A 27,604-nucleotide genomic window follows, 5' to 3' on the forward strand; every position below is an offset into this window, starting at 1 on the left:
GATGGGAGCACAACACCTGGCAGATCACTGTGCCCTGTATCTGCATATATAGCCGCTATATACATCCCCAACCTGTATCTGCATATATAGCCGCTATATACATCCCCAACCTGTATCTGCATATATAGCCGCTATATACACCCCCACAGATCAGCGTGCCCTGTATCTGCATATATAGCCGCTATATACATCCCCAACCTATATCTGCATATATAGCCGCTATATACACCCCCACAGATCAGCGTGCCCTGTATCTGCATATATAGCCGCTATATACATCCCCAACCTATATCTGCATATATAGCCGCTATATACACCCCCACAGATCAGCGTGCCCTGTATCTGCATATATAGCCGCTATATACATCCCCAACCTGTATCTGCATATATAGCCGCTATATACACCCCCACAGATCAGCGTGCCCTGTATCTGCATATATAGCCGCTATATACATCCCCAACCTATATCTGCATATATAGCCGCTATATACACCCCCACAGATCAGCGTGCCCTGTATCTGCATATATAGCCGCTATATACACCCCCACAGATCAGCGTGCCCTGTATCTGCATATATAGCCGCTATATACATCCCCAACCTGTATCTGCATATATAGCCGCTATATACACCCCCACAGATCAGCGTGCCCTGTATCTGCATATATAGCCGCTATATACACCCCCACAGATCAACGTGCCCTGTATCTGCATATATAGCCGCTATATACACCCCCACGGATCAGCGTGCCCTGTATCTGCATATATATAGCCGCTATATACACCCCCACAGATCACAGTGAGCCGTATCTGCATATATAGCCGCTATATACATCCCCACAGATCCCAATGACCCGTATCTGCATATATAGCCGCTATATACATCCCCACAGATCAGCGTGCCCTGTATCTGCATATATAACCGCTATATACATCCCCAACCTGTATCTGCATATATAGCCGCCATATACACCTCCATAGATCACTGTGACCCGTATCCGCATATATAGCCGCTATATACATCCCCACAGATCAGTGACCCGTATCTGCATATATAGCCGCTATATACACCCTCACAGATCACAGTGACCCGTATCTGCATATATAGCCGCTATATACATCCCCACAGATCACAGTGACCCGTATCTGCATATATAGCCGCCATATACACACCCACAGATTACAATGACCAGTATCTGCATATATAGTTGCATGTATATCTATGAGATCAGGAGCAATGTTCCTTTTAAGCTTTAGCCAATGCTAAGAGGAATGGCAAGAGAGCCGGGCAATGTACAAGTAAAGTTGGACAAATTAAAAACTTAAAGCAACTCTGTACCCACAATCTGCCCTACCCCTCCCGCCTCCCCAAACCACTTGTACCTTCGGATAGCTGCTTTTAATCCAAGATCTGTCCTGGGGTCTGTTCAGCAGTTATTGTTCTAAAAAACAACTTTTAAACTTGCAGCACTGTGTCAAATTGGTGTGGCCTAGAGTGTCTATGCTCTAGAATTGCACCGCTTCTCCTCCTCATCATTAGGAACGCCCCTGGCAGGATTTCTCCTATTCATCACTTGTCTGAACACGCCACATGAGCCTAAATGATCCAGCACAGGTGCAGTGTTCAGACAAGAGTTGATCCTAATGGGGAGGAGGGACAGTGCAGGCCCAGGGCACAGACACTTTAGGCCACGCCAATTTGACACAGGGCTGCAAGTCTAAAAGTTGTTTTTTAGGAAAATACCTGCATCATCTGTATTTGGGGGGGGGGGGGGGGGGGGGGCAGATTGTTGGTCCGGTGTCGCTTTAACAAAGGAACATCGGTCTCTTAGTCTAAAAACTAATGTAGCATAGTAAATTAAATATAGTGCATATAGTGATAGGTAGGCATCCTCTGTAGGTAACTACTCAATAGTAAGCCCCCCCCCCAGTATGTAGTATTCACCCATCATCCCCTGTGTGAAAACAAAAAAAAACAACATACTTACCTGGCTTGCACCTCTATCCCCTGGTGTATTCTTCCTCTCCTGTGCACGTCTGATGTCACTTGTGGCTGGGGGAAAGAGCAATCTCTTGTGGCCAGAGACAGAAAGCTGCCTGCGGCTACAAGTGAGATTGGCACATGTGGGGCCCAATAGCTTCTTGCTGTTTCAATCTCTGCCAGCCGCAGCTCAGAGATCCTGGGCTGAGCGGAGCTTCCCTTTAAAGGGGTTGTCCAGCGAAAATCTTTGTCTTTCAAATCAACTGGTTTCAGACAGTTACATAGATTTGTAATTTACTTCTATTCAAAAATCTTGTCTTCCCATACTTATCAGCTGCTGTATATCCTGCAGGAAATATTGTTTTCTTTTCAGTCTGACACAGTGCTCTCTGCTGCCACCTCTGGCCAAGACAGGAACTGTCCAGATCTGCAGCAAATCCCCATAGAAGATCTGTACTGCTCTGGACAGTTCTTGTCTCGGACAGAGATGCACTGTGTCAAACTGGAAAGAAAGCAACATTTCCTGCAGGACATACAGCAGCGGATAAGTATGAAAAGACTTGAGATTTTTAAATAAAGAAGTAAATTACAAATCTATATAACTTTCTGAAACCAGTTGATTTGAAAGAAAAAGAGTTTTGCTGGAGTATCCCTTTAAGCTGTGCGGGCACACACCTGGATGCATTGGTCAGATAGCAAGTAACGCATCGGCACACAATGCCGATGCGTTACTTGCTTAGTCTATTCTGTGACATATTGATGTCTATCTAAAATTAGGCACACCATGGCTCTAACACACTAGTTGGGGTCACTTTAGGTATTGGCGACCCAACCTGGCACTTGATGATGATGATGATGATTACATACAATATATTACAGTACACCAGTATTAGTACATACGCCAGTGCCCTTGTAAGAGGAAAGGGGATTATAGGATTACTGTGAGCCCCCTGGAGTGTATGGTATTTTTGTAATACTAGTAACATGGCTGACAAAGAATAGCAGTATTAACATTGTGCAACTGGTATTTCATGTCAACAAATGAAGGGAAACACAGCTAATATGTCCCGCTGTTAGTGTAGAAGGAATTAGCAGTCCATGAACTACGAGCCGGAATAACACTAGATCACCTGCAGCGCCATCTGCTGGTCAGAAGGGAAAGCGTACGGCGTAACAAATCACGCTTCAAGTACCGAGAAGGGGGCAGGGGGCGACCTACAAAATTTTAAGCATGAGACATGACGCAAGTTGTGGGAAAAATGGGTCAGATGGTTTGTGTCTGCGAGAAGAGAAATTATGCTAATCTGAAGCAATGTATATGACACGGCTACAGTAAAAACTACTTAGAGGATAAAAGAGAGAATGGGAATTAGAAGACAAGAAAGAGTTTCTGCATATAAACAGCCGAAGACGAGAGGCGGCTAATGAGCAATTACAGTAGAGATGTGTGTGACTGCCGCAGCCTGACAACCACCCAGGTTATAGCTCCTATTTACTAACCGCATCCTTCTGTATGCATGGCGGGGTGCACAGAACAACCTTCAAGGGGTTATCCGGTGAAAATCTTTTTCTTTCAAATCAACTGGTTTCAGAAATATATTTATATTTGTAATTTACTTCTATTAAAAAATCTCCTGTCTTCCTGTACTTATCAGCTGCTGTAAGTCCTGCAGGAAGTGGTGTATTCTTTCCAGTCTGACACAGTGCTGCCACCTCTGTCCATGTCAGGAACTGTCCAGAGCAGGAGAGATTTTCTATGGGGATTTGCTACTGCTCTGGACAGTTCCTGTCTCAGTGATGTCAGCAGAGAGCACTGGGTCAGACTGTAATGAATACACCACTTCCTGCAGGACATAAAGCAGCTGATAAGTACTGCAAGACTGGAGAATCCAGTGAACAGGAGACACCTGAAGTCTTCTCCACATTTCAGAGGGCTGACTTCTGAGACGTGGAATAGCCGTGTTCTGATCCCCAGACAAACCCTTAAATCTTGACCAAATATCCAACTCTTTGCTGAAATAAAGCCCCAAACATGCCAGGACCCTCCACTGTGCTCGGTCTTGCCATAGTGTATGACTTGTGACATGAAACAATCCTACTCAACCTCACCTTTGTACCAGAGTTTGGCTGTTCCTCACCCATTTTTAAAGGAGAAGTCCCACCAAATTAAAAAAAAGTCAGGAAGCTGGGGGAGATGATAAAGTAAACTTACCAATCCTCGTGCCCCATAGTGCCGCTCCTGGGTTCTATTGACAGCCGCCAGTGTCCTGCAGCTCTTCCAGCTGCAACGTCATGTACGCGGTTGAGTGATTGCCCACTTAGCCAGGCCGTGATGGTACAGCTGGAAGAGCAGAGTATGTGACGTACCTGGTTTTTAGCCAGAAATTAAATGGGCAACTGTTAGCAGTACCCAGGAACGGCACAACGGAGGCATAGGGACGGGTGAGTTTACTTTGTTCATTATTTTCACACACGCCCCACCTTCCTCCCTTGTTTTTACATTTGGTTAGACTTTTACACAATACTGTATACAGCATGATGGAGGTGGGGGCTCCTCTATCACGTTGCAGGGCACAGAATTTCCCATTACATTAATACCAACATTTTGTTCCTAGGAACAGCGCCACTCCTGTCCATGAGATAGTACTGCAGCTCAGATCTATCCACTGGAGCAGAGATGAGCTGCAATACCAGGCACAGCCCATGCACAAGAGCGATGTTGTTTATAGAGGGGAAAAAAACAGGCATTATAGCAAGGATGGGAACCTTCGGTTCTCCAGCTGTTGCAAAACTACAATTCCCATCATGCCTGGACAGCCGAAGCTTTAGCTTCGGCTGTCCAGGCATGATGGGAATTGTAGTTTTGCAACAGCTGGAGGGCCGATGGTTCCCTATCCCTGCATTATAGGAACTATGGTGGCACTGGGTAACCATAATCGGTGGGAAAGTAGGAATCAAGATGGCTACAAACCCATGCATGGTATGCAAAAAAACCTCTACAATATTCTCTAATAATAATACTATGCTGCACTATATAAGGATCTGCTAATCGTGAGTGTCTTGTGACCTCCCTACTTTTTACAGGTTTGAGCTATTTTTGATTGGTGTCTATAATATATATATATATATTATTTTTTTTTCCCACACATGCACAAACAGCAGTAGACTTCCTGAATGAACGTGGACATAGATGTCGTATTATAAGATATAGAGCATAACACTCTCTCTAGGGTAGGTACGGCGATCATCTGAACTAAATGTAGTGTCCATATGACACCCAATAAAGCTGTCACAGTGGTATAAGAAAAGAACTCTCATTAATGCACACCATATGGGTTTATTTGGCTCCAAATTCCGGGATTAAGCGCCATCAGTGTCAGGTTTCCGCTGTCTCAAAAACAGCTGATTTCCAGTTAAAATAACGTTGTCTTACAATTGTGGCTGGATTATAGGTGGCGCACATGACTCTGTTTGCTAGTAGTCACATATTGTAAGTGAAGATGGGCCAGATGGTGCAGTATCAGCCACCCATGTGAATCCGGCAGAATTATGGCTTTAGCATTAATGCTTTTATTGCTAGAGAGCAATGCCGCTCGCTCCTAGGACTGGTTGACATGCTGTGACCCATACTTTATGTCACTTCTAAAAATAGAAAACAGAACGGGTAGGGGAAATTGGATTCCTAAAAGGTAAGGTTAGGAAGAATGTATTGCGGTGGCTTGTATAATTAATAGACTGCGGAGCAGAGAGGTGTCAGCTGAACCCTGTCATTTCTATTGTGCCGCCATCTATTGAACATTTACAGTATCCTGATTGCCTTATTCTACACTTAACCGCTGTGTGATGTGTGTCAGCTGGCGTTACTCTACACCAGGGATGGGGAGCCTTCGGACCGCCAGCTTTAGCTTCGGCTGTCCAGACATGATAGGAATTGTAGTTTTGCAACAGCTGGAGGGCCGAAGGTTCCCCATCCCTGGCGTAAGGGTTCGGGCACACGGGGCATTAGAGCTTTGTGCAGCCTGTTCTGGGAAATCATTTTTGCCATAAATGTGGAAAAATCACAACCTACAGACACAGGTTTAAAGGGGTTATCCAGCGCTACAAAAACATGGCCACTTTTGCCCCACTCTTGTCTCCAATCCAAGTTTGGTTTGCAGTTAAAGTATATAGATATGTCTATACAATGTATTACAGTATCTGTGCAGTTCTGCCACACTGGTAGCTGATAGAAATCCAGGAAGTGAGAAGTGAGAGCTCCTTCTGCTCTCCCCCCTAGGAGACAAATCTTCCATGCCTCTGTCTCACATTGTGTGTGTTTGCTGATGATGCAGACAAGGGGCGGGGTGTGATGTCACAGGGGGCGGGGCTGGATCCCCCAATCCCCTGAGTGATTCACCATCTCTGTCCAGCCAGAAGCAGGTGCAGCATAATTTTACTGATTGGGATGGGTGGGGGACTGTGATGGTCAGCTGAGGGAAAGCATTGCATTCTGGGAACTGCTGAACCAGGAAACACAAAACAGAACAAAATCCCTCCCCCAAACAAATAGATTTTTGGTAGTTTCAAAACTGGGATAGACAGGTAAGTAATGCGTTATGCTTCTGCAGAAGTTTCATTTTTTTTAACCTCTTCCCGGAGTACCCCTTTAAGCTCCATTTACTTCAATAGAACTGAGTTTCAAACCCCCACCCATCTGGAGACAAAAGTAGTGGAAAAGTGGCTATGTTTTTGTAGCACTGGATAACCCCTTTAATGTTAGATGAATATCTGAAATGAAAAACACAGCTGCTTTCTTCCAGAAACATTGCCACTACCGTTCTTAGTTTGTGTACAGTACAGGAGCCCAGTTCCAATAAAGAGAATAGAGCAGAGTTGTAAACCTGAGGACAGGGGTGGCACTGTTTTTAGAAGAAAGCAGCCATATTTTTCTAAATCCCAGACAACCCCTTAAAGCAGAGTTGGGGAATCTGGCCCTCCAGCAAAACTTTGGCTGTCCAGGCATGATGGGAGTTGTAGTTTTCCAACAGCTGGAGGGTGAAGGTTCCACATCCAAGTGTCTGATCTAGTAGTCTGGACAACAGGGTATGAAGTTGTTGAAATGGAGCAGCCGTTGCAAAACAACAATTCCTATTATGCCTGGAGAAGATTTAGCTGTCCAGGCATGATGGGAGTTGTAGTTTTGCATCAGCTGCAGGGTCTCAGGTTCGCTACCACTACACTAAAAGGTCAGACTCTGCTAGGGGAAGCAACTACTGTATAAATGGGAGGCAGAAGCAGCCACTGTCTAAGCTACATCTTTGCCCATCTGTGCATTAACCGGATATAGCTGTTAAGCACGTTCCTCACTGCAGACCATATGTACTGCAGACCATAGGTCAATGAAGTCAACGCAAACAAAGGCAGTTGTTCACACAATGTATTGAACGACAGCTGCTGAAATAATTGACGTTAATTATTTCGGGCCGTGGTACATTGTTTTCAATGCAACGATGGCTGTTGCTTGACACTTAATACAACGGCCACTGTGTGAACATAACCTTAAAGGAGAAGTCTGGCGAAAAATGTTATTAAAGTATTGTATTGCCCCCCAAAAGTTATACAAATCACCAATATACACTTATTACTGGAAATGCTTATAAAGTGCTTTTTTCCCTGCACTTACTACTGCATCAAGGCTTCACTTCCTGGATAACATGGTGATGTCACTTCCTAGATAACATGGTGATGTCACTTCCTAGATAACATGGTGATGTCACTTCCTGGATAACATGGTGAAGTCACTTCCTGGATAACATGGTGATGTCACTTCCTAGATAACATGGTGATGTCACTTCCTAGATAACATGGTGATGTCACTTCCTGGATAACATGGTGAAGTCACTTCCTGGATAACATGGTGATGTCACTTCCTGGATAACATGGTGATGTCACTTCCTGGATAACATGGTGATGTCACAACCCGACTCCCAGAGCTGTGCGGGCTGTGGCTGCTGGAGAGGATGATGGCAGGGGGATGCTCAGTGTCCCTCCAGTGCCCTGTGTCCCCCTGCCATCATCCTCTCCAGCAGCCACAGCCCGCACAGCTCTGGGAGTCGGGTTGTGACATCACCATGTTATCCAGGACGTGACATCACCATGTTATCCAGGAAGTGACATCACCATGTTATCCAGGAAGTGAACTTTATAAGCACTTTATAAGCATTTCCCATAATATGTGTATATTGGGGATTTGTATCACTTTTGGGGGCCCAATACAAAACTTTCATACAAAAATTTTGCTGGACTTCTCCTTTAAAGAGTAGCAGAGCTCTTCACTCACTCGAACAGACTTTCCCCCTTAAAGGGCATCTGTCACCATAAAACTGAAGTCCAATCTGCACATAACATGTTATAACAGGAGGAGCTCAGCAGATTGAAATATAGTTATGAGGGAAAAGTTCCAGGATAACTTTTATTCAATAAAACTTCAGCTCACTCTGGGTTTAGGAGTCCAGAGGGCGGTCCCCTCACCCCCAATGAAAATCAGTGTGAAGTACAAGAACCATATAATATATTTAGAAATGTACCTTGCACTATAAAATAAAGTAATAGAAAGAAAGTGAACAATGCCGGGATAGAGTGCTCTAAGCAGACTTAGATTTATTTAAATATGTGGTAGCTGCCATATCGTATCTTCTTGTCAATTAAAATAAAAAAAAGCATCAATATAATTCCAGAGAAATATGACAATAATAACTTATTTATACAATAGACTTGTATAGCACGTACCATATACTGCAGAGGCGGCTGGAGTTATACAGTGCCTGTAAATCAATTTAGACCACATGAGGGATGGAATTCTAGAAAACTGCATAGTTACAATATCAGCCTAGTTCATTATACATTAGTATACGACCTGAAAAGTATCAGCGTATTTTACAAGGTTACAAGAAGCTGACAGCTGCAGAGAATACACAGTACAAGGCCCGGTTCTCACTAAGTGTACGCTAGTTTTCTTGTGCTTTTTTTAATTTAATTTTTTTTTTTTTTTTACAATGAATACATGGCTGATACATAAAACGTATCAGTTAAATCATCCACTAGTGTGAACCTGGCCGTTCAGGGTTTATTAAAGATATGACAACTCTCCATCACATAACATGGAACACTATGGTGACTTCTAATAGTCTGACCTGGTACATAAAATTATATTCCTTTTATTTATGTAGTAACAAGAAAAATATACATGGTCTATGATGCTGTCACATACAGATATGAAGGTGACAAGGACACCTACTGAAAATATACAAAAAAGACTAAAGCAGGGATGGGGAACCTTCAGCCCTCCAGCTGTTGCAAAACTACAATTCCCATCATGCCCGGACAGCCAAAGCTTCGCTTTGGCTGTCCAGGCATGATGGGAATTGTAGTTTTGCAACAGCTAGTGGGCGGAAGGTTCCCCGCCCCTGGACTAAATAAAGCAAAGACAGATATGTACACACTGTGTATAAGCCAGCAAGATATATTATACTATGGTATGAATTATGGGGTGACTGATGATGGTATGAATGTGGAGATCTACCCATTCATTTAAAGAAATTCATAAGAAATAACAATCCTGAAAATGGAAGAAAACCGTCCCCTAGAATGAGTGAGCACACCAGTCACATGCGGTCAGCGCTCCACCCATTCTCTATGAAATTGCTGAACTGTGGATAGGGAATACATGTATAAATTATGATTTACTACAATATCATATTTGCTTTCATAGCATAAGTGATCCCGTACTGCTTCACAAGGATGTAGCGCTGCGGAATCTGTTGGCGCTATACAAATAAATATTATAATAATTATTATTATAAAGAAGTAAACCAATAATTATGAGAAGGAAAATGTAAATGTTATGCTGAGACATTGGTTTAAAGGAGAAAGTAAAAAAAAAAAAAAATTGACATGTCCAAAGGTTTTCTGGGTCAGGTTCTGAGTGTTCAGGCTGTGGCTGGTCAGGAGAACGAGTGGAGAGAAATCTACGCACAGCATGGCCTCTACCGGCTCTGTGACAATATTGGCCAATAATGCAACAAATGCCCACAACGGACGGACACAGACCAGGGAAAGAGGATGTGCTGTGCACAGAATTCTCCCGGCTCATTCTAAGGGGCCTATTCCACAGAGCGATAATCGGCCCGATTCGCACGATTATCGCTCTGTGGAATAGAGACAGCGATCAGCCGATGATTGTGTCATCGACTGATCGTTTATTTAGGTTTAAACCTAAAATCATCGGGCACGGACCGCGCATCGATGCGTGGAATAGCGATGCGCGGCAGGCGACCGACAATTTCACAAGCATCATGCTTTACCTAAACATGTCGCAGGTCTTCTCCTGCGCTCCTTCTTCCTCCCGTTCCCGCACGCAGCAGCAGCAGCTTCGGCCAGTCTGAGCTGACAGACCGCTCAGCTAATCACTGGCCAGGATCGACACGACCAGTGATTGGCTGAGTGGTCTGTCAGCTTAGGCAGGCCGCACCGAAGCTGCTGCTGCACGCGGGACCGGGAGGAAGAAGGAGCTCAGGAGAAGACCTGCGACATGTTTAGGTAATGTATGGTGACAAGGGCTGCAAGGACATTGGTAACGATGTCCCTGCAGCTCTCGCTAAACGATTACAGTCTAGCAGATCGGCACTCGTTTACATTATTGATTGGGCCCCCATCGTCCCATGGAATAGGACCCAAACATTCAGACCCCAACAGATCAAACCATTTGACATGTCTCTGTGAAAAAGTTTTTTTTTTTTATAATGACAGGTACACTTTAAAGGTTTCTCCACATTGGACAATTCCTACCTGTTTAATAAAAAAGTAAGATGCTGGGGCCCCCAGATAATCTGCTGTAATCTGTAAGTGTGCAAATTCACTGCAGCAAAACCACAGGAAAGATTGAGTATTACACAGTTCCCATTCAAGTCAATGGGTTTTCTGTGTCACGCAGGACACATCCTCACTTTCCACCCTGAACATGATTCTGTCACAATAGGATGGACAGTATGAAAATTAGTTTTATTAACTAGACAACCCCTTTAAGAAGAGGATATTGCTGCAGATAGCTTACTTTTTTTTATTTTTTTTTTAACAATCCCTTTAAGGTTGGGAAGGGGAAAATCATTATTTTTTTTTTACTAGAAATCAGTCTGAGGCTATGCTCACACGCCATCAAAATGACGGCCATTTTTAAGTGGACGGACATCATATAACAGCAAATAACGGCCACTATTTGCTGTTAAATGTTGGCTGTCCACTAAATACAGCCGTCATTTTGAGCCTTAAAGCAAATGTACGAGCGTTACATCGCTTTTCAGTTTCTACCATAAATAGACCAGCGCCGCCACAGGGATGCGGGTGCTGCTACCCTTTTTTTGAACCGCGGTCCGGTTCCCACACACGGTCTATTGCCAAGCACCGGTCTGGCCTGAAGCACTGGAGGCGGGCCGGAGTGGGTGGAAATCCCCTCCACTCTATGACACGGCTCCACGGAGCCATGTCATGGAAGGGAGGGGGTTCCCTCCCACTGTGCTTCAGCCCGGGCCGTTGCTCGGCAATAGACCGGCACCGCGTGTGGGAACCGTTGCGTGGTTCAAAAAGAGGACCACTGCATTGGCATCCCTGTTCCAGCACAGGTCTTTTCATGGTAAAAACAAAAAAGCGATGTAACGCTGGTACATTCACTGTAATGTTAACAAACAGAATTTAATGTACACATAGTAGAAACTATAAGAAAGCTCTGCAGACATAAAGCAGACAAATCAAAGGGAACAGCAGGTGGTTGTAACAAATGCGCAGGGATGCCAACGCCAGCCCATATGCTGACATTTACGCTTAATGTAACACTTGTTACAGCAAAACGATCACTGAAGATGATTAGAAGAGTAAATGTTCTTTGGTGCATTGTTTTGTGACCGGAGTTTTAGCAAATAACAGGCTCTGCTGATGCCCCTCAAAGTGTCATTTTGGTGGAGGTTTTGTTTTTAGTTAATACTCGGAGACAGAAATCAAAAATAGAACTTTTACTGTTTGATAAAAGTAATAAAACGGTTAAACATTAAATTAATTACAAGGATTAATTAGCACATAACCAACGTGCACCAATCACAATACTGGGAGGAGAAAAAGAAAAAGCACATACACACAAGACGCCCGGGGAGAAGAGAACATGCAAATCCCTAACAACACCAAACATCGCAGAGCGCAGATACATAGGACTATATACACGGGAAAGCTACATTATCCCCTTAGACAGGAGGCAAGGTGTTTAGATCCACAATGGCATACACACAAGCAGTGCACCACACACACACACACACACACACACAACTTCACACATCGGAGCTAGCTCCCCTCTCCTCCAACACCTCCACACAGAACAGTGCGGCCCCCATAGTTTGCACATGGCAGAGCATGATCCTCCAACCTTGGCTAATGTATCTGCTTCCTACAAAGGGAGAGAAAGAGTTCAACACCATGCCCACCATCAGCGATGGACTCTCATGTTCAGCGTTGCAGTACAAGTACTATAGAGGAGACCATATTTATGTCCTAGTGTATGGAGATCTACGTTCTGCCCTAATGCCTAGGGCATGTACTGCCCACAGAAATGTGAATGACAGTTTTCCACCTATGCTTCTAGTTACTGTCCTTGCTGGTGCCCTCCTCCTTTGGGGTCTCTTGCTCAGAGCCCCCAGAGGAGGAATTAGAAAACCTTCCCGATTGTTTATACGCTGTACACAGCTCCTGAACACGCTCCGGGGTGGGGTTCCACTTCTGGAAGCCGGCGTCGTTTTGCAAAAATAGTATGGCGGTATTGTGTACGACCTTGTAATACAGTTCTTCTCTGTGAAAAGAAATGGTAAATGTAAAATGTAACAGAGATAAAAGAATGAAAAAATTCTGTAGAGTAAGATAACGAAGAGAAAAGGGTAACATGAAAAGGTAAGATCGCAACATGAAAAATGGGGAACCTTCGGCCCTCCAGCTGTTGCCAAACTACAATTCCCATCATGCCTGGACAGCCAAAGCTTTGCTTTGGCTGTCCAGGTATAATGGGAATTGTAGTTTGGCAACAGCTGGAGGGCTGTAGGTTCCCCATGCCTGTTTATAGGGGCTACAAAGCTACAGTCCCCTGTCAGGTCCTGGGGTCAGTGTATGAGGAAACAGGGGCCTGACAGGTCTTTTTAACAAATAGTCATATCTACAATACATACCTCTTACACACATGCTGAAAGCCGCTCCGATATTCATGCTGATAGGCTTGGAGAACCAACTGGTGGCGTTTGAAGCGACTTTCCTCCATACGCGTGAGGGCAGGTGTCGGTGGGTCCCTCCACTCTGGGATGAACACAATAAAGGACAGGGGCTGATCTGAACTCTCCAAAAGGTTCTGTAAAGATAGACATCGATCACTTAAAGGGGTTATCCAAGCTTAGAAAAACATGGTGCCTCTCTTCTATAAACAGCATCACTCTTGTTTTCGGGATCGGTGTGAAGTTTTGCTGCTTAGTTTCACTGAAGCGAACGGAGCTGAACTGTAATACCACATACAACCTGAGGTCAGAGGTGGTGCTGTTTTTGCAAGAAAGAAGCTGTGCTTTTTCTCATACTGTATAACCTCTTTAAAGATTAACTATGGCGCAGAATAACAGGTAGAAATGTTGTTTATTCTGTACCTCAAAATGTGTGACCATGGCGTCCATCAGTTCCTCGCTGAATGGTGGGTTGGCCTCAAACGAACCACTGACTGGAAAAAAACTGAGACATGGCCTAGGAGGAAGAAAAAAACGGAAATGATACATCCAAAGAAGCAGGATCCCATCTATTCATAGCGACCAGTGTGAAACCATTCTTATTCATAACACTCGTTCCTCACTGAAAATGAGCAAATCTATCAAGACAGGAGTCTCCTATAGTGACAATAGTGGATTTTCTGCGGTAGACGTTGTCAGGCACATAGAATATGGGTCACGAGGCAGAAAGCTAATTGTCAGCGACAAGAACTGAGGACTACCGCCCCTCGCAGATGAAACAACACTGAGCGTCTGCAGGTAACATTTGTCTCAGAAAATACTTTCTTCATACTCCAAGTGTACTTAATAATTGATGGAGTAACTAAAATTGATAGATCCTGCAGTGGAGATGTGGATCTGAACACTCACCCCATGGAGCCAAAATATCCATCTGTGTCTGGGAATGCAGAGCAGTATTGCTTGAAATAACAGTTCAAGGGGGATGCAAAGCACTCAGAAGTGACACCGAAAATCCTGTGCAAAAGTTGGAATATGTGGACTGGGAGCGCCCCCTGCAGTCCGGAGCCTTCATACTGTGCTGTACCGAACATCACCTGTAAAATACAAGACACCATTTTCCTTTCATTGCACTTCCAACAAAAGAAAAAAAAAACCCACACAACTCTGTAATGTAATAGGGATACACGTTGCCCCTGCGTCTACCCACAGATCCCTCATTGTGTGTGTGTTTAGATGCTGCCTTCCCTCAGCGGATCCCTGTATCAGTGACTTATAGACACAATAGGCATATTACTAGACATGTGCCAGATAGGAGCCTAAGAATTATATACATACTATGCAGAACTAGGGGGACATTTATGAAGTCCGGCGTTTTTTACGCCAGGCTTACAAATGTCCCCGCAGCTCCGGGGTTTATGTAGAGGGGTATCGCCTCTACATAAATCCCGATCACACAGAGCCTGTCCGTGCGAAAATTTTGAAACCTACGCCAGCTCAGAGCTGGCGTAGGTTTCAGTATCATTTTTCCATGGAAAAAATTATAAATGCAGTGCTACCTCTGTGTGCAGCCGCAAAACCCGTAACGCCCCCTCTCCACCCCACTGGCGAAGGTGGCGCAGATGCGAAAAAAATATTCGCAAAAATACCATTTGCAAATATTTTTCGCCGATCTGCCCCACCTGCGCCTAAAAAAGGCATTTATGCCTTTTCATACATGTCCCCCCTAGTCTACAGTATTGTAAATCCAAGCTGTGTAAGTGCTTATAAGGGTTGTGATATAACTGAACTGGTATTGCTGGGTGCAGGAGCTGTGACATACAGACAACATCCTGCGGAAAAGGCCATTTCACCTCTTGTATATGACTGTGGCAAGGGGCAGAGTTTCTATGGCAGCTGAAGACCTGACAAAGCTATGGCCACAGGCATGGCATAATGGATTACCTGTCCGTGTAACACTGACAGGCAATAATACTTGGGAATATTAAGTATGGAAGCCGTCAAGCAAATGTTGCTTCCAGTTCTCAAGTGGGATATAGATTCATATATATATTTTATATATAAAGTTTAATTTAATTTAAGTCATAAAGATGATTATTATGTTTTTTTACCCTTTCATAACACCAGCCATACATGTATAGTGAGGCTGGCTGGGGAGCTATGGAGCTGGCTCAGGAGCTTATCCTGCTCCATATGTGACAGGTTCCTGCTGAGATCCACCAGCAGCGACTGGGATCAGAGTTTAATCCCGTTTAACCCCCTAGATGCAGCTCTCACCCATATGGCCCATTCCACACTAAATGATTAACGGGAGCCATTACGTTTTCCACCTGAACCCAATTCTACCTACCTGATATCTCCGCAGAAGACACCATACACGGGGCAAGAACTTTTCTGATCCTGGATCATCTGTGCAACTGAGACGATAAAGCTGAAACTGCAAACAACGGTAAAGTTTCATTTGGACTCTTATTAGAATAAAATATTTAACAAAGCTTGGAATTTCAATGGGAGGAGGTGTACGCTCACCAATTTACTGAAGTAACTCTGGTTGATCCTTACAGACTCCCCTTTGTAACGCACACACACCAAGCTGCCATCTTGTTGGACATCTACTCCTCCCTGGACAGGCAACGCTGGCGTTGTCAGCCGTACTGGGTGGCAGAATACTCTTTTGTCTGGAGAAGGTGCAACTGGAACCGGCTCTGTGAAGCAATGATAAGGTTATAACAATTCAACTTTTAGTATTGAGTCAAGAGTGACATTCAGCCTCTCAATTATACATCACTAGAAAAATATACATATATGTATATATGAATATATGAAATGTGAGCCTTATACAATGTTTTATCGGTGCCAGCCATGCAAGCTTATGGCTGAATGTTTCCTATGCAACTCGTTCATAGGGGACCACATGTTATATATAGGTCCCAGCAAATGACCGAACGATGTGGAATACAATATTGGAATATAATATACAATATTTAGTTGTACAGAGTTGAAGCTCGCTTTTTCTGCTGCTGAGCTGCAGACTCCCATAAGAATGAAAGAACAGATAGAAGGCAGCATGACTGCAGGGTCAAGCTACCATGGAGATGAAAAACTATAGGAATCATAATAAAGAGTGTTGCTTAGTTTTTTTATTTAAAGGGGTAATCCAAGATTAGAAAAACACAGCAGTTTTTTCTTAAACACAGCGCCACACCTGTCCTCAGATTGTATTTGGTATTACATTATCTCAGCTACATTCACTTTAACAGAACTGAGATGCAATACCACACACAAACTGAGGACAAGAGAGGCGACATTGCTTGAAAAGAGCAGCCATGTTCTTCTAATCCTAAATGTCCATTTTTAATAGATATACCTATAATTTAAAGTGAATGTACCATCAGTAAATTCGCTTAAAAGGGAACCTGTCACCCCCTGTGCCGGGGTGAAGGCTGCCCGACCCCCCGCTAGAGCCCAGGATACTTACCCCCTCTTGCCAAGTCCCGCTCCTGGAGCTGGTGTCGGGACGGAGATATCCTTGTTGGAAGCCGGGCGCGTCCTACAGAGATGAGTCCGATGACCATAGAGAATGACAGCTCCATTCATTCTCTATGGGCATCGGACTCATCTTTGCAGCGCAGGCGCCGGGCTTCAGACAAGGATATCTCCGTCCCGGGACCGGCTCCAGGAGCCTTCACCCCGGCATGGGGGGGGGGAACGACAGGTTCCCTTTAAGTATTATCCATGTATAGAACAGCACGGGTAAGCCGATGCCGTGGTCCTTTTTTTGAACTGCAGCCCGGTTCCTTTGTATGGCACCGTTCCTTCCACTGCGGGCAGGCCAGCTCGCCTTCAGTGCTTCACCCCAGCCTGGTACCCCTGAATAGAACGGCGCCCGTACATGGTAAGCGGGATGCTGTACCCAATAGTACATTCACTTTAAGGCTATCCCATTTCCACTGACCCTCACCAAACAGAGGAGACATGTCCACTGAGTTAACTGTGTATGAGTGGCTAGTGCTCCATTCATTGTCTCATTGCACTCGGCAATGTTTGGCTTTGTCCCATAGACAATGAACAGAACGCAAGCTGCCAATGGACAGTCCACCCCTTTCATTGCAAGAATAGGTTTCAGTTGTGGGAATAGCCCTTTAAGGTGGACTAGAAAATAAAAAAATAATGGTTGTGTAGGTGGAAACAGACTGCGACTGATGATTGCTTAGTGATTGTAAAAGGAAAAGTCATGAGAATGCTCATTATATTACCATTTTGATCACCTAGCAGCGAAAACATGCCTGATAGACACCAACTAGTGGATACAGAAACACCATGAATGCTTGTTACTGGTTGTATCAGGAGAAATCTACTGTATAATCTATTTATATATATATTTCCAGACTAAAGACATCTGGATGCACAAACTGATGGAAAGAAGTGCGATTCCAAAAAAAAACAAAGTCATGGTGTAAAAGCCGGCGCTAACGCTTAATCACCATTACATAGGAAAGTCTCTGAAAGGGGAAGTTTGCTTTACACTGTAATGATCATTTTTTACATTGTACGCCTTAATCTGTCCATGCAGACAGTTGTATGTAGGCCAAAGATTCCTCTAGTGCAGAAGGTGGAAACCTAAGTGGAATATATGGATGTCAGAGGCAGAGGCGCACCGGCAGAGCACTTTACTGACAGCACCTAATGCAGTGTAATGGAGATTTATGGGGTGGGAACAGGTGCATAAGTCACCAGTGGGAGCCTTTACACTCCGACCATTATTTAAGAGCTAAAATTGCAGCTCCTGAGTCTGCTGAGCAGCTCCGTCTTATCCTGAGCGTATGTGGCAGATGCAGCCGGGGTTATGTAACAGGATTATTGTATTGATAGCGTCTTATCTGCAATTTGTCACTATACGCTCGGCCTGACCTCTCTGCTTTCCTTCTTTTACTCACGTGTCTGATCCTGCTGACACCAATATCCATGCAGCGCGGATTCTCATACAAGTATAAACTCATAGACTATTAGAGGGGTCTGTAAGGCAACGGCTTATTAACTCCTTAATGATGCAGCTTTTTCTTGTCACTCCATTGGTCCTTACTTTCATAGCGATTTAGCATAGCCGCAGGGGGGGGGGGGTGTCATCATTTTTACTTATGTAAATACATCCTAAACCAGATAAAAATAACTGCACTGTTTGTACCTGGCCTGACAGAATCTGTCACCGCTGACACCTGCCTGGCATACTGATATACAGGCTATATACAGAATAATTACATGCTGTTGGCAATGTCTTTATCAAACATCTCTCCTCGGTGTGATAGCTTACACCATTCCTAACTACATTTACAAAAACGACTCCTTGCCCCAGAAAAAAAAACACGTCAATGTCTTGGCCACTAGGTGTCCCCCTTCCCTGCAAACTGCTGTTTACTACCAGTTGTTTGGGGAATTCTGTCTGTACTAAAAGCTCGGTGTGGAGGAGGAGAAAGAAAAGATCATTTTTTAAGCAACATTACAAGTTCTGTATCCCTGCCCGTACAACAACCTTATGCGCAACCACATAAAACCATCACCACAAACACTTCTACCTTCTGACTGAGCATATGTCTGCTGGAACTGGGTTAAAGGGATTATCCAGTAACAATCTTTTAAATCAACTGGTTTCAGGAAGTTATATAGATTTGTAATTTACTTCTATTTAAAAATCTCAAGTATTCGCATACTTATCAGCTGCTGTATGTCCTGCATGAAATGTTTTCATTTCAGTCTGACACAGCGATCTCTGCTGACATCATTGGCCAAGACAGGAACTGTCCAGAGCAGTAGCAAATCCCCATAGAAAACGTCTCTGGACAGTTCCTGTATCGGCCAGAGATGTCAGCAGAGAGCTCTGTGTCAGACTGGAAAGAAAACACCACTTCCTGCAGGACATACAGCAGCTGATAAGTATATGAAGACTAATAGAAGTAAATTACAAATCCATATAACTTTCTGAAACCAGTTGATCTAAAAGAAAAAGATTTTCACTTGAATGTATACAAAGTCCTAGAGGGGTTGCCTCATCGGAGACTCAATATGTGGCTCCTAATGAACAGCTGAACAGGGTCCTGCCTATAGTAAATAGCGATATTTGCCAGGCAGACAGGCACAGAACTACTTCAGATTAATAGCTGTCAATACAGCAGTTCCTCAAATTACAATATAGATTGGTTCCAGGATAAACATTGTATCTTGAGACCAGAACTCTAAGGGAATATGGTAATTGGTTCCAAAGTGTCACCAAAAATAAGAAAAAAGTGAGAATTAGCTGCTGAAAGCTATAAGTCACTTTATACATAGAGGACATAAGCTTCTCCAGGGTCAGAGACATACCATGAAGCCGCCCTAAACTAGGGTCCAAAGGAGAGAGCTAGTCCTAACCCTAAAGATCAGTACAGGACCTCACTATACTACAGGAATCACCATGAGACAGCAAATCAGTGCATACACTTCAACCCTATGGGATTGATACAAGGTGGGAACAAAGAAAAGCAAAGAAGGAATAGGATCCAAATCAATCACATGACACATTGGGGGAGATTTATGAAAGGGTGTAAATATAAACCTGGTGTAAACTGCCCCCAGCAACCAATCACAGCTCCTCTTCTATTTTACCAGAGCTAAAAGCTGAGCTGTGATTGGTTGCTGTGGGCAGTTTACACCAGGTGTATATTTACACCCTTTCATAAATCCATAGAACTTATACATGGAACTAGGGCTGGGCGATAAGGCCAAAAAAAAAAATCTTGTTTTTTTTTTTAATTTTTTGGATGATTCTCGATTTAAATCTCAATTTTTTTTTTTTTTTTTTTTTGCTAAATGAACAGCACCTTTTTCTCCTTGCAGACTGTGTGTGACTGTGGCAGGTTGGGGCACACTGTAGGGGACTGGGGCAGGCTGTGGGGGACTGGGGCAGGTTGGGGCAGACTGTAGGGGACTGGGGCTGACTGTGGGGGACTGGGGCAGGTTGGGGCAGACTGTAGGGGACTGGGGCAGGCTGTGGGGGACTGGGGCCGGCTGTGGGGGACTGGGGCCGGCTGTGGGGGACTGGGGCAGGTTGGGGCACACTGTAGGGGACTGGGGCTGACTGTGGGGGACTGGGGCAGGTTGGGGAACACTGTGGGGGACTGGGGCTGACTGTGGGGGACTGGGGCAGGTTGGGGAACACTGTGGGGGACTGGGGCTGACTGTGGGGGACTGGGGCCGGCTGTGGGGGACTGGGGCCGGCTGTGGGGGACTGGGGCAGGTTGGGGCACACTGTAGGGGACTGGGGCTGACTGTGGGGGACTGGGGCAGGGTGGGGAACACTGTGGGGGACTGGGGCTGACTGTGGGGGACTGGGGCAGGTTGGGGAACACTGTGGGGGACTGGGGCTGACTGTGGGGGACTGGGGCCGGCTGTGGGGGACTGGGGCAGGTTGGGGCACACTGTAGGGGACTGGGGCTGACTGTGGGGGACTGGGGCAGGTTGGGGAACACTGTGGGGGACTGGGGCTGACTGTGGGGGACTGGGGCAGGTTGGGGAACACTGTGGGGGACTGGGGCTGACTGTGGGGGACTGGGGCCGGCTGTGGGGGACTGGGGCAGGTTGGGGCACACTGTAGGGGACTGGGGCTGACTATGGGGGACATGGGCAGGTTGGGGAACACTGTGGGGGACTGGGGCCGGCTGTGGGGGACTGGGGCAGGTTGGGGCACACTGTAGGGGACTGGGGCTGACTGTGGGGGACTGGGGCCGGCAGTGGGGGAATGGGGCCGGCTGTGGGGGACTGGGGCCGGCTGTGGGGGAATGGTGCCGGCTGTGGGGGACTGGGGCCGGCTGTGGGGGACTGGGGCCGGCTGTGGGGGACTGGGGCCGGCTGTGGGGGACTGGGGCCGGCTGTGGGGGACTGGGGCCGGCTGTGGGGGACTGGGGCCGGCTGTGGGGGACTGGGGCCGACTAGGGGACTGGGGAAGCTGGAGCACACTGTGGGTGACTGGGGAAGCTGGGGAAGACTGTGGGAGACTGGGGAAGCTGGGGCAGACTGTGGGGAAGCTGGGGCAGACTGTGGGGGACTGGGGAAGCTGGGGCAGACTGTGGGGGACTGGGGAAGCTGGGGCAGACTGTGGGGGACTGGGGCAGGAGGGCACATACTCAGTATACCTTCCTCCCCCTGGACACACACCTCCTCCTCTCACCCCAGGCACCCTCCCAGCCACACACGGAGGTCCCTAGTCTCTGGAGGAGGACGACGCAGGGCCAGCTGAGTGGGGCAGAGGTGGTAGCGTCGCTGCGGTTACTGGAACTGTACAGCGCAGTGCAGACCCCCGATCCCGCTGTACAGATCCAGCACCCGCAGGAACGCTATCATCTCTGCCCCCCTCAGCTGGCCCTGTGGCCTCCTCCTCCACAGATCGGGAAAGTCCGTGCGGAGTAGAGCTCGTGTATGGGGGCGGGTCAGCTGCGGGGACAGAGGATGCTGCTCGGCGCTCTCCCTCCCCAGGCTCTGCCTCAGCAGCTGGAGGCCGTCTGCATCACTCGCCCATGCAACCACCGCTCTTGCCCGCGCATCCGCTGCTCCCACCTCCCGCATCCATTGATTTTTTGGTGAAAATTTACGACTTTCACAAAAAATCTAATCAATTCCAAAATTCTGGACAAATTAATCGAATAATTCGATTAATCGCCCAGCCCTAAATGGAACTGTAACAAAATGGATCAAAATGAGTATAAACACTATGGGATTTTACCAGTGAAATGTCAACTCTGATAGGTCAAATCTTCCAGCTAGTCACATGTAACATTGTATGTTGAGTATGCTTTCAAGTTACAATGCTCCAGGAAAAAACATTGTTTGTTGAAAGTATTTCAGCAGCTCCCAATTATGGTTCATAGAGAGGGGGTAATCCAGGCAAACAGCATCCCTCTATAAAGGTGATATGCACTGGATATGCAACAGGATATGTAAACAGGGTCTGTCTTCAAAGAACACATTAGTAACACAGCACCAACCAGAACAGAAGGTGGTCAGAGTTTTCTTTCCAACTCCCAGTGCTCACTTAGCTTTCTTTTTATGAAAAAAATCTTCTATCGTTCAGCAAACTTTACATTTACAGACAAATTCATGGGAGTTTGAATCAGGCCTAATGTTCATCAAATTAAATAATGTATTGCGAATACATAAATTTAAATTCCTCCTTTTACAAATATACCACTCCTTTCCTCCCACAGCTTGTTGTCTAGGCTACTGACCACCACTCTGCTCCAAAAGAAAATCTAAGTCTGTATACCGGCACTCCACCCTTAATTCTCGTACCGTGGTGCTCGTAGATAAAACAATATCAAGTTGTAGGAAAATTCTCGGCACTCACGTCTTGCTGCAATCATGTATTTATTTCATACGAATAATTATAATAATAATTATTAGTATGAAATAAATACATGATTGCAGCAAGACGTGAGTGCCGAGAATTTTCCTACAACTGCTCTAAACTGGTGTATATATATACTATATAATACATATATATGCATACTACTTGGACAACAAGCTGTCAACAATGTGAGGAAAAGAGTGGACATGTCAGTTTGCTTAATGAATATATTAGCAAAATTATTTAATTTGAACCCAATGTTCCTTTCAACCTGGTGCTTTGCAGTATTACAAATGAATTCAATTTATTTGAGCAGCACTGGTCTTGGAGCACTGGTCAGATGGTGATGGCTATATACTTTAGGCAGTGTTCACTTTCTCACCTGGTATGTTAGCCTCACGTAGCAGTGCCAAATGCTTCTCACGGATTCTTTTTACATAATCTTGAGAGAAATGGTAGATCTTGCTGCATATGCCTTCTACTGAATCCCGTGCCACCGCTGCAATGTGAGGACCACACTGTCTACGTAAATGCTCCAAACGATCCTGGAACAAAGAGAGCAAATTGACAATCCTACCTGAAAGATGACTACACTGGTAATATGCAAACACAAAATAGGATGTTATAGTGCTAAAAGGAAGGAATATTAGACGGCTTCAACAATAAATGCATTAAAAAATGAACATGCCAAGTGTAAGTTCGAAGGGGCTATCCAGGATTCTGGCTGTTTTCTTCAGAAGTGACAAAAAGATAAAACATAAAAAAAATGGTCTTATCCAACCACAACTAGCAGTATCAGGAAACAAATGCACCATTAGAGGGTACCCACTCTTTTGGAGGGGAGTAGCGCAATCACTCATCCCCCCCTCCCCGCAAGCAGGAACACTCACAAAGGTTTCTTTTGGATCAGGACTTTGTGAGCGATCCTGGTGAGTGTGTGTGTGTGTGTGTGTGGGGGGGGGGGGGGGCGAACTGCGATACTCCCCTTCAGAAGGGTAAATGCCCTATAATGGTGCATTTGTTTCAGGATACTGCTAATTGTGGTTGGAGAAGAGAAAGTTCGCTCTCCTTTTTTAAGAATTTCTTGTCACTGATTATATGACCGATGGAGGATTTCCAATGTCCGGGAGAACTTCAGCGAACCTGACCGAGATTAATTTGGGCATTTTTGTTAGAGTAGTGGTGAGGAGCCAAGAGTAAGTGGAATATACCAGGTGCGTGTTCACATAAGAGAGCAGTACCACTCCCAAAATTTTATTTATTTTTTAACTTTTCCTAGATTCTTCAAAAAACAACATCACGTCCTTCCTTGGCTTGCATGTGGTATTAAAACTCACTTGAATAGAACAGAGCTGCGATACCACACACAATCTGATGACAAGTGTGGTGCTGTTACTAAAAGAATGCAGCTATGTTATGCTACACTTGGATAACCCCTTTAAATAATGCAGAGTCTGTCATACAATGAATAGGGGTGTCAGTGGAGACAACTGGTTGTAAAGAACAAGAATAATATCCATATTCTTGGACACAGAGCTTAATGGTCTCTACCAAATTCTTCTCATTTCCTAAATAAAGTGCGGCGGATTTATAAGCAACCATCAGGCACCACTGACCATGTAATCTTCCTTGGTCGCCAGGTGGTCTCTTCTCAGCCAGCTAAATGTGTCCTCCACGTTCCATTTTACCACCTTCCTTATATCTGGTGAAGCTCTCCTGGGGGGCGGAATACAGAGTCATTACAGTAACAGTAAATCTAAGCGTAGTATACTTGAAAACAATCAACCTACAGTTTGTGATATGCTATGTACCAATCACATTTATTGCCAGTGATCTAAGTATTACATCCTGACTAACTTTTAATACCTTCTGACATTTCATTTCAACTCCTGCCATCACATGTCAGGCTCAGAGAGCAGCGTGAGGGGTGTACGAAAAGGCCATAGATTTTTCATAAATCTGCACACTGCTTGCTTCATCTTCTGCTCTGCTTAGCAATGCAAGACTTGTCTCATCCCTCCCCCTTTACAGCCTTGTCAGTGCCAGGTTTAGGGGAAGGCTGAAATGGTGCTTCCATTGAAAATCATAAGAAAGAACTAACTGCATGCATAAAAACTGCAGTGTATAACAGTACCAACAAAATGTACTGTATACCTCTATATAATAGTCCCAGAAGAACATCCCTGTGTTTTCTATAGGAAGGGGAGGGTAATCCTCCGCTAGACTGCCCTGACAGCGGCTTTTCTCTTTGATAACAAAGGTAGAGTAAAGCCTCTTTTACAAAGCCCAATCTTCACAGCAAGCGAGTGCCAACCTGTCAGATCAGCCCTCACTTGCTCCTTGTTCCCCCGCCCACTGCCGATGCTATTACACGCACCAACAGCGAGCGGGGAGCTGCCCGGGTGGTCATTAGATTGTCCAGGCAGTCCATAGAAGCTAGCGGCCGTCTGCTGCTGCTGCTCCTTTTGCACGAGGCGACGGCAGCAGATTGTTGCTATCGTTGTCATTTGTCTTTTAACATGTTGAAAGACAACGATCAGCTGACATCGTGGCTGATAATCGGTCAAATATGTCCAATAATCGCTTTCACAGTCAGTAAAGAAAGTCACATAACTTTACCATTAAAGTACAGTGAATAAGGGTTATTTTACAGTAAAAGATCTGTGGCCATCCGTGGGTGCAAAAAAGTGCAGATCTGCAAGGTATGTATAATATTAAGGCTAGGGTAACAGTGTTGGATCAGCAATGATGACTGCCGCTGAGTGCAATAATGGCCTGACAGCCAGAATACCTCTCAGGATATACATTGTAGGAGGCTATATACCCCGAGGAGCATGCTCCGACTATACATTCTTAACTTTGCCATACATGTAGCCAATCTACATGTGTTGTCAGGTCTGGTCAAGTACAACCAAAAATTACAAATGTGATAAATATGGTGGAGGAAACATAATCCAATTTTTTGGGAAAAAATTGGTCCAGAATTTTGTCACACACTATGATTTGCCTCTGCCATGCAAGGATACATCAGCATCCTGTCAAAATGGGAAAAGGATGGGCGCCATAGACATTATTAGCCACAATATAATCAGATAGTCACTACACTTGGGTCATATAGATAAGTTTAGCCAAAGCACGTTTCTGGGTCCATGTCAAAACTTGAATATGCTCAGAAAATGACTGGAAAGTCAGGATCCTGGTTGATGGACAGAAAAAACTGGATGTGTGAACAAGGCCTTAATCTTCAGTCTCACCTGGATTCGATAAGTCTCTTGGCAGCCTCTGCATATTTAAAAAGCAATCGTTTTGCTTCCTCTCGATGTTTGATACGTGATAACCTAGGAGAAGAGGTTGACTTTATTAACAATTATTAAGAAAACAATGAAAGGAAAAAATAATAATAAAATAATTACTGCTGCCAATAAAAAACGGCCATTAAATTTGACATGTGTCTGTACATAGAGGTGAGGCTGATCATCACCTTATTGGAACGTTATTCATAATCTCTCTGAACATGGATGGAGACACGGCGGGATCACAGTCACTAGGAAGCAGCGGGTCAGGTCCACGATCTATCACCTTCCTCTCCAGCAGCCAGCGGTTAAATGACTCCCGGGGTGTGTCAATGCCTAAAAGTAAAAAAAAAAAAAAAAGCTTTTAACATAATTAATCATTAACACACATCTTCAGGTTAAGACTGGTTTCCAAGAGAACTATGCAACATAAATGAATCATCCTATAGAGCCCTGGTTCTGGGAAAAACAAGACTTGTATGCAGGAGAATGTCCACTGCTACTCATTCTTTTACATATTTTCTTATAAACTAGCCCCTCTCTTATTGCAGCATATCCCAAACAAGGCAGCGGTGTGCTGGAGAGCGTGAGATCACTGACGTAACATGATGAGAATCTTTTATTCAGCAAAGCAAATTTACAACTATTCAAACAGATCAGGGAGGCAAAACCATACAGATGTGAAGCAAGTCTGACTGAGTGCAAAAGCATACAGATGTGGAGCGGATCTCACAGCTCACAAAACCATACAGATGTGGAGCAAGTCTGACTGAGTGCAAAAGCATACAGATGTGGAGCGGATCTCACAGCTCACAAAACCATACAGATGTGGAGCAAGTCTGACTGCCTGCAAAACCATACAGATGTGGAGCAAGTCTGACTGCCTGCAAAACCATACAGATGTGGAGCGGATCTCCCTGCCAGCAAAACTATACAGAATCCGACATGGAGAGAGAGGAGCGGCTGCACATCACACCTATGGCTGATACTAATGCTGCTAAGCCTATTTTAAAAAACCAACTTCAGGATGTTGGAATATGAATTGATCAAGCCATATCGCCCCGTGTACCAACGTGCAGGTCTCCTGGTTCACACGGGTCCCTACGCTAACTCCACACCGTGTCGGTTAGTGACCGCCACCCGAGCAAAGCGTGCACATGCAGGGAAGGGAGGCCATGGAATGGCCCTGCAACCCCCATGTCACAGGACCAGACCCAAAGTGCCCCCCTAAAAAAGTCCCAGCCAGCACCACCAGCGAGGAAGGCTGCCCCCAAACAACACAAGTAAGGATATGGTATTACACTCACCAAAACTGCTGCAGACAGAATGGGAAAAACATGGAGGTACTGTCGTGTGAGCACAGGTATATGCTCTGCTGACTTAGGTCACATGGGTCTTTTACAGGGGAGTGCCAGCTGCCAAGAAAGGGGGGAAAAATACAAAATGCGACATGGAGAGAGAGGAGCGGCTGCACATCACACCTATGGCTGATACTAATGCTGCTAAGCCTATTTTAAAAAAACAACTTCAGGATGTTGGGATATGAATTGATCAAGCCATATCACGGATCTCCCTGCCAGCAAAACCATACAGATGTGGAGCGGATCTCCCTGCCAGCAAAACTATACAGATGTGGAGCGGATCTCCCTGCCAGCAAAACTATACAGATGTGGAGCGGATCTCCCT

The 27,604-nt window shown here is 45.1% G+C and overlaps 1 protein-coding gene across 3 annotated transcripts in view; it reads right to left on the minus strand.

Annotated features, from left to right (window-relative positions):
• Positions 1-11,612: 11,612 nt before the first annotated feature.
• PCIF1 (phosphorylated CTD interacting factor 1) overlaps positions 11,613-27,604 on the minus strand; it is a 34,603-nt gene continuing 18,611 nt past the window's right edge. For all 3 annotated transcript variants that reach the window (XM_069952214.1, XM_069952215.1, XM_069952213.1), the window contains exons 7-16: positions 26,107-26,254; positions 25,880-25,963; positions 24,242-24,341; positions 23,008-23,170; positions 15,782-15,957; positions 15,603-15,689; positions 14,165-14,349; positions 13,679-13,772; positions 13,217-13,392; positions 11,613-12,846 (exon numbers count right to left, since the gene is read on the minus strand). In XM_069952214.1, the coding sequence (XP_069808315.1) occupies positions 12,639-12,846; positions 13,217-13,392; positions 13,679-13,772; positions 14,165-14,349; positions 15,603-15,689; positions 15,782-15,957; positions 23,008-23,170; positions 24,242-24,341; positions 25,880-25,963; positions 26,107-26,254 (1,421 nt within the window). In that variant the 3' untranslated portion in view covers positions 11,613-12,638. The remainder of the gene's footprint in view (positions 12,847-13,216; positions 13,393-13,678; positions 13,773-14,164; positions 14,350-15,602; positions 15,690-15,781; positions 15,958-23,007; positions 23,171-24,241; positions 24,342-25,879; positions 25,964-26,106; positions 26,255-27,604) is intronic.

Source organism: Dendropsophus ebraccatus, chromosome 14 (assembly GCF_027789765.1).
Source record: "Dendropsophus ebraccatus isolate aDenEbr1 chromosome 14, aDenEbr1.pat, whole genome shotgun sequence".
NCBI classification, from domain to species: domain Eukaryota; kingdom Metazoa; phylum Chordata; class Amphibia; order Anura; family Hylidae; genus Dendropsophus; species Dendropsophus ebraccatus.